Source organism: Melospiza melodia, chromosome 14 (genome assembly GCF_035770615.1).
Source record: "Melospiza melodia melodia isolate bMelMel2 chromosome 14, bMelMel2.pri, whole genome shotgun sequence".
NCBI lineage: Eukaryota > Metazoa > Chordata > Aves > Passeriformes > Passerellidae > Melospiza > Melospiza melodia.
Genome location: NC_086207.1, coordinates 19,484,928 through 19,498,232, shown reverse-complemented (window position 1 = coordinate 19,498,232; position 13,305 = coordinate 19,484,928). Strand labels below are relative to the sequence as shown.

General features: G+C 49.8%; 1 protein-coding gene across 4 annotated transcripts in view; it reads right to left on the bottom strand.

Annotated features, from left to right (window-relative positions):
• Positions 1 to 13,305, bottom strand: part of HTR4 (5-hydroxytryptamine receptor 4) — a 62,701-nt gene that overhangs the window by 12,269 nt on the left and 37,127 nt on the right. For 3 of the 4 annotated variants that reach the window (XR_010029502.1, XM_063169079.1, XM_063169081.1), the window contains exons 5-6: positions 10,966 to 11,119; positions 9,378 to 10,162 (exon numbers count right to left, since the gene is read on the bottom strand). Coding sequence is in view for 3 of the 4 variants with exons in the window: in XM_063169079.1 (XP_063025149.1) it covers positions 9,378 to 10,162; positions 10,966 to 11,119 (939 nt within the window). In the remaining variant the exon portion in view is untranslated. Of the gene's footprint in view, positions 1 to 1,261; positions 1,338 to 9,377; positions 10,163 to 10,965; positions 11,120 to 13,305 lie in introns of all 4 variants that reach the window. The other variant, XM_063169082.1, reaches the window with a different exon arrangement.

Below are 13,305 nucleotides of genomic sequence, written 5' to 3'. Positions count from 1 at the left end.
TCACAGAGGACATTCACAGACACCTGGCACAAAGGACTGAGGGAATAACAGCTGAGTGCAGCTGCAGTGGAGACCTTTGAGTGCTCAGTGGAGCCTTAGATCCCAAAATGTGAGGAGTCCTGAAGTGCCCCCGGCCAGGCTGGACAGGGATTGGAATAACCTGGGAGGGTGGAAGGTGCCCATGTCAGGGGGTGGGACAGGTGAGCTCTAAGGTCTCTCCAACCCAACCCATTCCATGATTCCCTGTTTCCTGCAGGCCTGGGAGGGATGGTGGCAGCTCTCTCTCAGTGCTGGGTGTTCTGCAGAGCAGCTCCAGGGAGCAGATTGCAGCCTGAGCTCAGCTCTGCCTCCCCCTGTGCCCAGCCCTGCCAGGGGAAACTTCCAGATGGAGGGAACAGAAACTGCCCTGAGCTCTGCTGCTGTGAAGGAACTGCTGAAATCTGTGTGCCTAATGAGGAATAAACAGAAGCACTGAAGGGAAAAGGAGAGGGAAGCCCCTGCCTGTCCCAGATCTGTTGGGATAATTCAGGTTCAGAGGGAGCCGTGCAGTGTGCCCAGGATTTGGGGCTGGGTGAAGGGATGAGTGCCTGGGGATGCTGCAGCTGCTGGGGGGTGGCACTGAAGGGAGAGGGGCATTCCCTGTGTCCTGTCAGTCCCTGTGACTTGTCACAGACATGGAGGCTGTCCCTGTGACCACCGGGATTTTCTCAGTCCTGGGATGAGCCCTGCTCCTTTCCCCTGCCCTCGTTCCAAAACCATTTTGAGGAGGAAGCCAATCCCACACTTATTCCACTCTGCTGGAGCTGCACGTGTGGAAGTGCCTGGCCCTGGAGCATTCCCAGGGTGGCAGGAACACAGACTGTGTTCCTGGAACCTCTGAGGGAAGGGGAAGCCTTTGAGCTGTCAGGTTTAACCAACTTAAAACAGGTCTTGGACACTGCCAGGGATCCAGGGCCTCCCCACCCTCCCAGGGAAGAATTTTTCCTATTATCCAAACCCACTCTCTGTATCCTGCTTTTCTCTGTGTGCTGCCCATTGAGGAGACCCTGCAGTGCTGGTCCTTGGAGTGAGAACAACCGTCCCAAAGGGGAAAATCCCTGTTATCCACATTTCCCTGTCCAATGCCCTGCCAGGCATCCCCATTCCCCTGGGGCTGCTGCCTCCACCCCACAAGTGTCAAGCCATAAATCAGGGAGGGTTTACAGTGGGTAGCAATAAACAGTGAACAGACAGAGCTGCAGTAATAAAAGAAGGGACTTACAGAGCATGGTCATGGCTAGACAGGAGCTGGTCTGCTGCAGAAGAGCAGGAGGAGCTTGGAGACAGAGGAACAGCCACTTTTAGTGCAGGAAGGAGCAAAGACAGACACAGTGAGGGAGTTAAAGGGGAAAAAGGAAAAAAACACAGCACTGGTTAATTGGGAAACAGCCCCACACCAAACACTGAGCAGTCAATGGCATCAGTCAGAGCTACACCCCCAAACCTCCCGCTGAATGGAGCCTGAGTTTCACTTAGAACCACCTGAGCCATCAGCTGGAGTCCTTTTCTCCATAAACCGTCCTGGGAATCATTCTGCTTTTCAAGAAAATCTCCCAACAGGGTTTTAGGCAGGAGTTCTCTGCTGAGCCTGTTTTCCAAAACCTCTCCAGCATTGCTCTGGAAGGGATTTGGGAGCTGGGTCCTGCCTTCCTCCCAACCATTCCATGAGTACTAAGCACCCCTCTGCTCTGAGGATCCTCCCTGGAGGAAGCCACAGCTGGCTTCAAACCAAAGTCCAGGGAGCTGTAACTTGGCCACTTCATTTGTCCCCATGATTTTAGCAGCCATGCTCACTGCTAAAAAATCTGATTTATGAGGCGGTGCAGAGCTGCTGGAGGTCCCTGGCTGGTGCTCCTGGAGTATTTTGACAGCTCCAATTTGTTGGAAATGCTGGGTTGGGTTTTTAGGTTCAGATGGGAGAGCAATAGCTGAGCTCCCTATCTCAGTCTGCAGCGCAGGAGATCAGCAGTCACCACTTCACCTTCACCAAAGCTGGATCTAGGCCTGCCTGCAAGGATGAGCTTCAAAATCCCCCTCTGTGGGCTGCTGGTCTCCCACCAATCCCCTGGAGTGCAACAGGGAATTCCAGGGGTTCCTAAAACAGCCGTAACCCCTCCCTCATCCTGCACGTTTCTCCTGAGCCAACAAGACCTCTAAACACTGCACATAGAAAAGAAAATTCCCCTATAAAACAGCAGTCCTGGGCTGGAAGAAATCAAATTTCAGGCAGCTACAATTCCTCAGAGTTAAACAGCTTTCCTTATGCCATGAGAGGATAATGTAGAGCTGTCCCTGAGTGTGGCTGAGACTGAAACAGGAGCCTGGGAGCTCTGTGTGTGCTGTGCCTGCAGACAGGAGAGCCCAGGAGGGAGGAGAGGAGGGCAGGGGCTCCAGGACAGCCCAGATGGGTGCCCGACTATGAATTATGGGACAAGAAGAGCTCCAAGGTGAGCAGACACAATTTTACAGCCAAATCTCCCCAGGCAAACACATGTGAAGCCAAGCATAGGGGGATAGAGGGTTTTAAGGAAATTAATTTAGCTTGCAGCTTATTTTAAAGGATTTTATGGGCTTGTTTTAAAATTTATCAAGGACAAAGATCCTTTCAAAAACAGAGGAATTGGTTTGTCACTGAAGTGCATCACTCATTTCCCTGAACTGCTGTTTTATGGGGTTCTCTCACAGAACAGAAGCATGGAATATCCTGAGTTCCCACGGGATCATCCAGCCCAGCCCCTGGCCCTGCACAGCCCCAAAATCCCACCCTGGGCATCCCTGGAGCAGTGTCCCATCCCTGGGGAGCCTGGGCAGTGCCAGTGCCCTCTGGGGGAAGAACCTTTCCCAAAATCCAGCCTGACCCTGCCCTGGGTGCTGTCCCTGTCCCAGAGCAGAGATCAGAGCCTGCTTCTCCTCATTCCTACAGAGGCTGTGCCCAAGGAGGGATTTGCAGGGATGCCCAGGAGCTGCATCCCTACCTGGGAGGTGGGTGGGACACTCGTGCAGGATAAAACATCCCCCCTCCAGCTCTCTGCAGTTCTCCTGGCAGCCCTTGTGGCGCTGTCACTCCTAATTGCTTCCCTGCCTGCCGAGCAGTTGCTTTGTGCAGTTCTTGTCTCAAAAGCTGGCTCCAAGTGTTATGAAGTGCTTTCAGTGCTAATAAACACCAGCTCTGGTGCTGTAAAAGCCTGTCACAAAAGCAGCACAGGGCATGAATCTCCCTGAATGCATTAATGTGCCTTTAATACATCAGTGGAAAGTGGGACTGCTCCTGCACTCTGACAGATCAATCTGTGATAAAGTTGCTCACAGATATCATTAATGTGAGACATGACCACTTTCTTGAGTTTTTGCTTGAGTTTCCCCGTTTGGCTCTGCTTTGTTTCACGGAGCTTTGCAAAGGGATAAATCCATATTTTTTCCTTCAATTCTTAAATAAATCTCCACAATTTATTGCTGTGCATTGCACTTAAACTGTTGTTTATGCGTTTTTCCAGAAGTGGCTTCGCTTCAGTGGTGGAAAAAGCACTGCCAGGACTCAGAGCTTGGAAAACACGGAGGTTAAAGGAATTGTTGGACTTCATTTTGGGAGAGAAAAGGATTTCAGAGCGGGAAAAGGCTCCTGTGTGGGTGTCACATCTTTGGGCTGTGACATCATATCAGGGAAAAGTATTAAAAATATGGAAGGGGGTACCCAGGGAGGGTTGGAGTGCCCGTTAAAAAATTGGAAGGGGGTACCCAGGAAGGTTTGGATCCCCATCCCTGGAGGTGCCCAAGGAATTCCTGGAGGTGGCACTCGGTGCTCTGGGCTGGGGACACGCTGGGGATGGGGCACAGCTTGGACTCGATCCTGGAGGGCTTTCCCAGCCTCAGGGATTCCACGATAACACAAACACTCCAGAGATAAAGCAAAAAGCTCTTTAGTGCCACACGCTCCGCCGTTCCTGAAGCGCTTTGATGGCTCAGAGGAATGACACAAATTAACAGGCTCATTAACAACCCTTCTGCCAGATCCTCAGCAGCAGCTCTGAAGGGCTGTCAGTGACAGTGGCAGACACAATCCACACTCGGGACGTGATTGACTTTGACACCACTGCCAGGGAGGGCTGAATGAAGCGAGATGGGGATTCTGGCTGCTCGGAGGGGAAACAGCAGCAGAGGGAGGGAGGAATTCCGGATGAACCACGCAGTGCTCCTGCTCCCAGCCCAGAGCAAGGAAAGGGCGCACAGCCAAGCCTGTCCCAAGGATTACTGTGCAAAACTCATTTCAGACCTGGCCTGCAATGTGGCACTGCCTCCAATCCAATTTAAGGGCAGCCCAGCAGAAGGCCTGGGCAGGAGTGCCTGGGGAGTTCCCCGAGTGCCTCCTAAATCTGGTTACCTGCATTTCCAGATGCTCTTTCCTGGTGCCTGCAATGGTCTGCCACAGCCCCAGAACAGATTAATGCAGAAGTGAGGGCTGGAAATCATCAGCTCCTGCAGGAGCAGCCTCAATCAGCTGCATTTAACAGGGATGGAATATTTGCAGGGCAGGATGTCATTCCCACATTCCCATAGCAAAAGTGCAGCTTCACTGGTGGCAAACCCAAAGCAGGGCTGGCTCTGGATTAATGCCAGGCCAGGTCACCCACTCAAGATGCACTGAGCAGCAGATGGTGGCAAGGATCACCTCTGCAACGCCAAATAAATCAAACCAAACCCTCAAATGCCAATTTGCTGGTTTGAAATGGAAAGCTGAAGGTGCAAAGATGCTCAGAGCTGCCCAAGAGCTGGGCTCACAGGTGGGTGAGCCTCACAGACAATGGGAAGGATCCCAAAAATGGCAAATTGTTAAAAACCAATCACATCACATCAGATGTGCTCAAAGTCCTTGACATCTTCCTGGAAATACCAAATTTCTGGCCAAAACATCTTGGGAATAACGAGGTTTTCTCTCCCACAGTAATTCCAAAAGCCTTAAAAGCAATTTTAACAGCAACAGGGAGCTTTTCCACACTGTGACTTTACAATGGGGTGGTGCATACAATGCTTAAATAAATTCTCCTCTAGCAATCAGGAAGGAAGAGAATTATTGAAAAGAAGAACAAAGAAGTGAACCTAAAATTAAAATGCACTTACACAATTAGCTCTGAGTTGTAGATACTGCTGCCCTGAGGAAGAACACAATGACAATAATTGCTGAGGTTTCCATAGAATTTCTAACCCTAAGGCATGTGGAGCTCTTTACACATGCTGATTTGCATTGTCTGAAAACACTTTGCTGATAAACCAAATTAATCTCTGGAGAGGAGAGAACCAGCCCAACACATTCAAAGGTCAGTTGAAACAGAAGGAGAGTAGGTGGGGAGCAAAGTTCTATCCGTAATAGAGTTTATTCAGGCACCAAAATTAGTTTTAAATCCTGTTTTGGACCTCTGGAATGAAGCAAAGGACTGGGAGTTGGATTCAATAGGTGCTGCGTTATGAGGGATGGCTGTGTTATTCTAAATGCAGTTGGAATGTGGGGAATGTGGGGCTGGGGGCTCTGCCCTGTGCCAGAGGAGCTGTCAGGTGTCCCAGCTGCAGGAATGTGGGGCTGGGGGCTCTGCCCTGTGCCAGAGGAGCTGTCAGGTGTCCCAGCTGCAGGAATGTGGGGCTGGGGGCTCTGCCCTGTGCCAGGGGAGCTGTCAGGTGTCCCAGCTGCAGGAATGTGGGGCTGGGGGCTCTGCCCTGTGCCAGAGGAGCTGTCAGGTGTCCCAGCTGCAGGAATGTGGGGCTGAGGGCTCTGCCCTGGGCCAGAGGAGCTGTCAGGTGTCCCAGCTGCAGGAATGTGGGGCTGAGGGCTCTGCCCTGGCCATGGGTCCCTAATTCCAGCTGCAAGGCAGACCCTGCCCCACCACAACACCCTCACTGCCCAAAGCACAAATCATGCGATTAAAGCAGACAAAGGTGAGCTACATCTCAGTCCTTCCAAAGCTCCAGGTGCTCTGCAGAGCCTCAGCTTCCTCACCAGACACAAACTGATGCAGAACTTCTGATCCTAAATCTTGTATAGGGCCAAAGAACAAAAAGAGGTTTAGCTGCACTGTAATCTCTTTTTCCAACATCCAGGCACATTGAAGGAGATTATCTTTTGAAAATTGAAGGAAACTGTGCTATTGTAAACCTCTAATCCCCTCTCTCCTTTGTAGGAAACAAGATAAATATCTTGATTTCACTCAGCACAATTACAAGAAGCTTTTCTCTTATCAGACGGTCTCTGTTCCCTTCAGGGAGGCGTTTTTGGAGCTTGGACAAGGCTCCAGCAGTTCCTGCTCTTTGGGGAGCAGGGCTTGGGGCAAGGAGGCTCCTCTGACACAGGGTGGTGACTTGGGCTTTGTGGAACACCCACAGTCCTGCACCTGAGAGTTCCTCTGCCCCTGGACCCTGCAGCAGATCCCAAATCTCCCCCGACTCAGCCCAAACGCGTCTGAGGGACCTCAGATGGTCACAGCTCCCTGTGCCCTGACAGCCCCAGCCACAGGGAATGGCACTGTGCAGGCTGGCACTGATGCCAAGCTGGAAAACCACGCCAGGGAAGTTGGAACATAAGTTTGGTTGTAAATATTGGCAGAGCTTCATTAAAAAATTAAGAAAGCTCCTTCAAGAAATGACAAAACTCTTTTTTTAGTTGTAACTGAGTCTAATCATCCCCCATATTTTTAGAGAATTCCTTTCCAGGTTGGCAGCTAATGAAATTTAGGTGAAAATCAAATTACCTCCTGTCTATTTAACAACATTAACATTTCCAGGCAGCAATCAGATCCCCTCAGCTTGGGCTTGGTCTGGAGCCACTTCTGCTGGCACAGGGAGCTGATCCCTGAACTGAAACCTCTGGAGTGGAAAACACATCTTGAGCAACCTCTGGCTGCCCTGCCCTGGGCAAAACAAATGAAATATCACTGAACTCACCATTTTTAAATGCTCATCATTTGCTGTGTCTCTCAAGCTTTAGTTCAGGAATTTAAAAAAAATTAAAAAATTAGTGGGAATGTGCTTTATCAGCACCTTGTCAAGGGGGCAAATTCTTCCCTGATGGTGCCATGAATAAAGGAACTGCTGGAGAAGGGGCAGCACAGACCCCAGAGTTCTGCAGGTGCCACCAGCACAAAAACTCCACACTTGCCTCCAAAATACCTCCAAAAATGCCCAGGGCAAATCCAGTGTGAAACAGAGAGTCTGAGGAACATGGGGAGGGCAGAGCAAGCCCAAAACATCCACCTGGGGTCCATGAACTTGTCCTGAAGGGCACAGACCCTCTCAGAGCTCTGACTCATCTTGCAGGATCATTAAAATTCCCAGAAATTTCAACCCAATTCAAGAACAGGAGGAGATATTTTACCTGTCAGCCCAGATCCTGAGAGACCTGCTGGGTGCACCAGGAACAGCTCTGAGAGACAACCTCTGCATTTCCTGAGCTGAGCCACAGCTGCAGCCCATGAAATCCCACCCTCAATGAAATCCCACCCTCACAGGTGGGGTGGGATCACTGCTCCACCCCCAGCACACCTGTGCTGTGGGGGAACCCTGGCTGAGAGCCACATACCACAAACCATTCAAAAACATCACAAACCATTCAAACAAAACATCACAAACCATTCAAAAAGCCACCACAAACCATTCAAAGAACCACCATAAACCACTCAAAAACCACAACAAACCATTCAAAAAACAGCACAAACCATTCAAACATACACACAAACCATTCTATGGTTCCAGGGTTCTGTGATCACTCATCCTTTTGCTCCACAGCAGCTCTGACCACTTTCCTACCACCAGGGATTTATTTTTATTCCTCTGGACCCATGGAGCTGTTAAACCTCTAAAAACTGGAGCCTGAGCTGCTGCACCCCTGTTCCAGTGGCAGCAGGGAGCGCTGGGACTCACTGCAGTTCCAACCCCCTCTGGTGCTCATTTCTGCTTTTCCCCACTTTGCCTCTCTTGGCTCATTCAGGAGGAAAATCAGGAAGTGTTTTCCCTTGGAGAAATCCTATTGACATTTGGAGAAGACCTCTCAGTGGTGGAAAAGGAGTGGTAAATAAACCTCTCACCAGAGCTTTCCCTGAAGAGAGCAATGCAGGGCTCTGAGCACTTCTGAGAGGAAATGGGAGCACAGCAGAGTGACCTCCCTGACCCAGATGCACCAGAGTTTGTCTGCTCTGATCACTGCTCAAATAAATTTCACCCAAAGTCATCTTCTTTGCTGTGGCAAAATTTCACAACTTGTTTTATCCAGGAATTCCAGCAATGCTGACCTGGCTCCCCATCCACTTGTGCTGTACAAGAGTTCAATGATTCACGGAGGCAGGAGTTTGTTGGTTTGTGTTGAATAAATAGCTACTGGTGAAGAAGAAATGCAAACACTCTGTTTCAAGGGGAGCACAGCATTTTTCAGATAATTTTGGCTTTTGTCAGTCTGGTGTTGCACAGAGCCCTGAATACCCAGAAATCCCCATTTATTTACAGCTCATTATTGTGCTAACTTGTGTCATAGCTGAGTTCAGCACAAGGTCTGTCCCTCTTGCCACTGCTCTCCCTGCCAGGGGACAAAAAGCAGCTGTAAAACCCCATTGCCATAACATCCCCTTTTGCAGAAACTTTTTGTCCCTTTCCTAAAGAAGATGCAGCAGGCAGCATCCACAGGGTCAGGTTGTTCCCTTTGGACCAAATGATGCAAAATTCACACACAACTTCTGCATTCGCCCATCTCTTTCTGGGCACACCTCTGGAGGAACTGCCCACACCTGCTCCCTATAAACCCTGTCTGAGCACCTCAGGATTGCTTTTGCCCCATCCCTTTCTAAGCACTGATACCACCAAGACACTGCAAAATGAAAGCAATCCTGTACAAACTCCTCTTGCTGATGGCTGCAGGGTCTGGGCAGCCCTGGGCTTTCAATTTGAGCTTTCCTATTTTCCAGACTCGGTACTGTGTGAGTTATAACTCTGCACTCCATATAAAGTGTCAGCAAGTTCTGCTCCCAGCTCAGTCCCACAGAACAATCCTTTCCCAGCCCCACAACCAAGGACACCGCTGCAGCTTCAGCCCCAGAAGTGCAAACAACAGGGAATGGAGGGGAGCAACCTGGGAGGGTGGGACTGCATCACCTGGAGCTGGGATTGGACACCGAACCCCAGCATGGAAATGGACCCAAACTTATCAAAGTGTGAGAACTCGTGGCCAGGATCCATCTGGGGTGGAGCCACGGCCGGGCTCTGGCACTGCCCAAGGTGTAACCTTTGAATATTAATGAATCCCAACTTTATTCCTGTCCCACTGTAGCCTAGGGGGCCTTCCAGGCAGCCTCTGAAGGCAGACTCACCTCAGCACGTGCGTGGAGCCATTGATGGTGGTGGTGGAGCAGGGCATGGTCTGGCCCAGGATGGAAGGCCTTCGGTAGCGCTCGTCGCCGCAGCAGAGGATGATGAGGAAGGCACGTCTGAAAGCCTTGTTGAGGAAGGCGTAGAGGAAAGGGTTCAAGCCCGAGTTGATGTAGCCCAGCCACAGGAAAGCCGTCCACAGCTTGCCGGGCACGGTGTAGTTAATGAAGGGATCCACGATGTTGGTGACAAAGAAGGGGGCCCAGCAGAGGCAGAAGCAGCCCATGATGATGCACAGGGTCTTGGCAGCTTTGGTCTCTGTTTTCATGCGGTGGCTGCTGTGCTGGTCAGGGGGGTGCTGCCGTGGCTCCTGAGGGCCCTGATGTGGCTCCTGAGGGTGTTGCTGTGGCTCGTGAAGGCCTCGCCATGGTTCCTGAAGGCCCAGCCGTGGCTCCTGAGGGCCCTGATGTGGCTCCTGGGGGTGTTGGCCCTGCCGTGGTTCCTGAAGGCCCTGCTGTGTCTCCTGGAGGTGTTGCTGTGTCTCCTGAAGGCTCTGCCGTGGCTCCTGGGGGCCCTGGCGGGGCTCGGCCGGGTTCCCCGCGCGCTGCAGCAGGCGGATCTGCCGCGCGTGCGCCCGCGCTGTCACGTAGATGCGGTGGTAGGCCAGCACCATCAGCAGGAAGGGGATGTAGAAGGCCACCACGGAGCAGGTGATGGCGTAGGGCTTGTTGACCATGAAGATGCAGTAGGTGGAGTTGGAGGCCTTGTTGAACTGCCTTTGCTGGATCTGGGGGGCGCAGGGGAGGGTGAGGCAAGGAAGGAGGGGAGAAGTGGGAATCAGAGAATGGGTTGGGTTGGGAGGTGTCAACTACACACTCATAATCTCAGTGCTATCAATCAATTTAGGAAGCTTTCTCTACACCTCAGGTCAAATGTAGTGCTCTCTTGGGAGTCAGAGTCTGTCAGCACAGAAAATCTAAAATTCTCAGTGTCCAGGACCCCAACAGGGAGAGACCTTAAAAATCATCTTGTGTCATCCCCTGTCATGGGCAGAGACATCTTCCACTAGACCAGGTTGCTCCAGGCCCCATCCAGCCATCCTTGGACACTTGGACACATCCACAACCTCTGCCAGGGCCTCATCACCTCCCAGGGAAGGATCTTTTCCCAATATCCCATCTAACCCTGCCCTCTGCAGGGTGCAGCCACTCCCTTGTCCTGGCACTACAAGCTCTTGCTTTTTCTACCAAGAGAATAATCCTGCATCTTATTTAAGTGAGAGCTGCATAGGCCGAGGGGACCAAGGACTCCTGAGGCCAGCTGGGCTTGGCCTCTTTTCCAAGGACTCCTCACTGAACTGAGAGTGAATGTGGCTAAAATCCTCTCCCAGGCCACCCCTGTCCCTGTGCCATTCCTTGCAGGACAGAGCCACCTCAACCCCCCTAAAGACCCCTCCAGAAATTCAGCAGGCTCTCTGCACTGGCAACAAGAAGTTTCTCCTTCTTTCCCCCTTTCCCTGAAAATTGTTTTTTAGGAAACACCCAGCACCCACCCAGCATATTGGATTGGTGTCTCTGCTTGGCCACTCACCAGATCAATGATGCCAATGCTGTTCCAGCCCTGCATGATGGGGAGGAAGGAGATGAAGGTGGGGATCACCCAGCAGCCCCCCAGCATCAGCGCGATGCGCAGCGGGGTCATCTTGTTCCTGTACACCAGGGGCTGGCAGCAGATGGCATAGTACCTGCGGGGCAAAAACGGGTCAGAAAGCAGGCTCTTCATGCACAAAAGCCAATTCTTTATTCCCTATTCTTCATTTTTCATTTTTTTTCTGTAGTTTTCACAGACTTTGTGTTCAACCCCAATTAGCTGGGAGTTTTCCTGCCACTCAGTTCATTGGTTAGAAGGTATTTGTGTGTACATGTTAAGACTTTTTCTGTTCACAGGTGTTTATATATTTTCTTTGTGGATTCTCATGGGACAGATCTTTTGTTATTAAAGGTGCAAACTGGTTTTCCTCAAAAGATGAACTTGTTGTGTTAACTGGCTTTCATTTTCAAGATTCTTTCACGTGTAACTTAGCTAGCTGCTTAGCTGTACTTAGAAAAGTAACAGGCCTAAGCCCTGATTTGATAAAGCTTTTCTCCTATAAGATTCCTACCTGTATGCAACCCAAAAACAGGACAGAAACAGTCAGAAGGGACTTCCAAGCCTTCTAAAAATTAAATTGTAAAGCCCTTTCTCCAGCTGCCTTTCAAACCAGAGGGCAAACAGGGGTCTGTATCCTGCTTCCATGGAGCCCCTCACACAGGAACTTGGGACATTTCCCCAGGGTTCACAGTGGCTGGCAAGGTAAAGGCAATGTTTTCTGCTTTCCAAGGAGAATGAGGCCCAGGTAAATGCTGTGGGCTGTCTGGGTGGCAGGGCAAGGGAGAAATTCCATATTCAATAATATGGAATTTCATATTCCATATCCTCTGCACTGAGGATGTCCCCACCCTCCAAGTAACATCCCTTCCCTCCAGGCAGCCTCAGCTGAATTTCCTGCACTGGACATTTATTTTGACAAGCTGCAAAAGCTGTTAGCACAAATTAACAAATTCTCCCAAAGCTGTGAAACTGGCAGTAAAATGAGGTGTGTTCTTCTATTTCCCAGGAATCCACCTCTTTTCCAGCTGGGCTTTAACCTTCCCAAGGACAGGGCAAAACATTTGCACCATCAAGGGCATGTGCCCTGAATTCCCCTCCCTCCTCCTGATCCCTTCCAAATATCCAAAGTACAATAGGTCCCTGCCCCTAAAACAGTTATGACCTAAAAATGTCTTCTCAAAGAGATAAAAAATCAAATTTTCTGTTCGTTTGATCCCTGTGCCACTCCCTGCAGTGGATCTCTCCATCAAGAAGGAGTAGCAAACCTAAAACTGGAAACCTCTGGCTCTGAAATTATTGTTTATTCCTAAGAAGACCAGATCAGCAAATATCCAATTACAGACTTTTACTGTTCCTGACCTGACCATCAGTCTCAGGTTCCCAATAAAATATTTTTTGCTCTTTAGATTTTTGGATTTCAGCACACTCTGTAAAAAATTTTATGAGGGCAGCAGAACCATGAATTAGAGGAATTAAATTAGCAAGCACACATGTGTGTATTAAAGAGCTGCTCTTTGAGATGTGCATTTATTTCACCATGATTTGAGTGGGAACCAAGAGCCTTGTCCTAAACAGGCACAAGAATATAAGAATTTCCATTTTTTCCTAAGGTTTTTTTTTTTTAAGTCATGTGGAGTCAACCGAATTGCTTTATTTTGATAAAATCAGATGATATATTCCACACAGAGGCTTGAAATAATATCAAAGTGTCAAAAGAAAACATTTCTTAAAAGTCTCTTTGAAACAAGATTCAAAATGTCACAGGGGAAAAATGCTGAAACAGGCATTCAACTCCTGCAATTTGATAATTCCTCTGTTTTCCTCTGGTTTCCTGTGTGCATGAAAAATCAGCTTGTTCCTCTGGAAAGCTGCACTTCCAAAAAATGGGATTTGCCAGGAGCTGCTCTTTCAGAGCTGTGGGTGAAATGTTGCTCTGGTGGAGCTCCAGCTCCCCTGGGGCTGATCCTTGTCCAGGAAATGACCTTGGAATTCCAGCAGGAATTTTGGGGAGGTTTTTGGGGCAGAGGGAGCTTCAGAGCTGCTCCTCTGACTCTCAACACAAAGGATCTATATTGAAAAATAAATTTAAACTATTTCATTGTTTCTTATCTCAAAGTCACCCACTGGAAGTGCTGGACATCAAAGGCATCAAAGGCAAGGCACGAGAGACTCCATTTCTTTGCAGAAAGGGCAAAAGAAGAAATCCAATAAATGAAAGGATGAAACCAGCCAAGCCAGCAGCCAGCCTTTGACAAGTTGGATAAGCAAACAGGAAGAGAA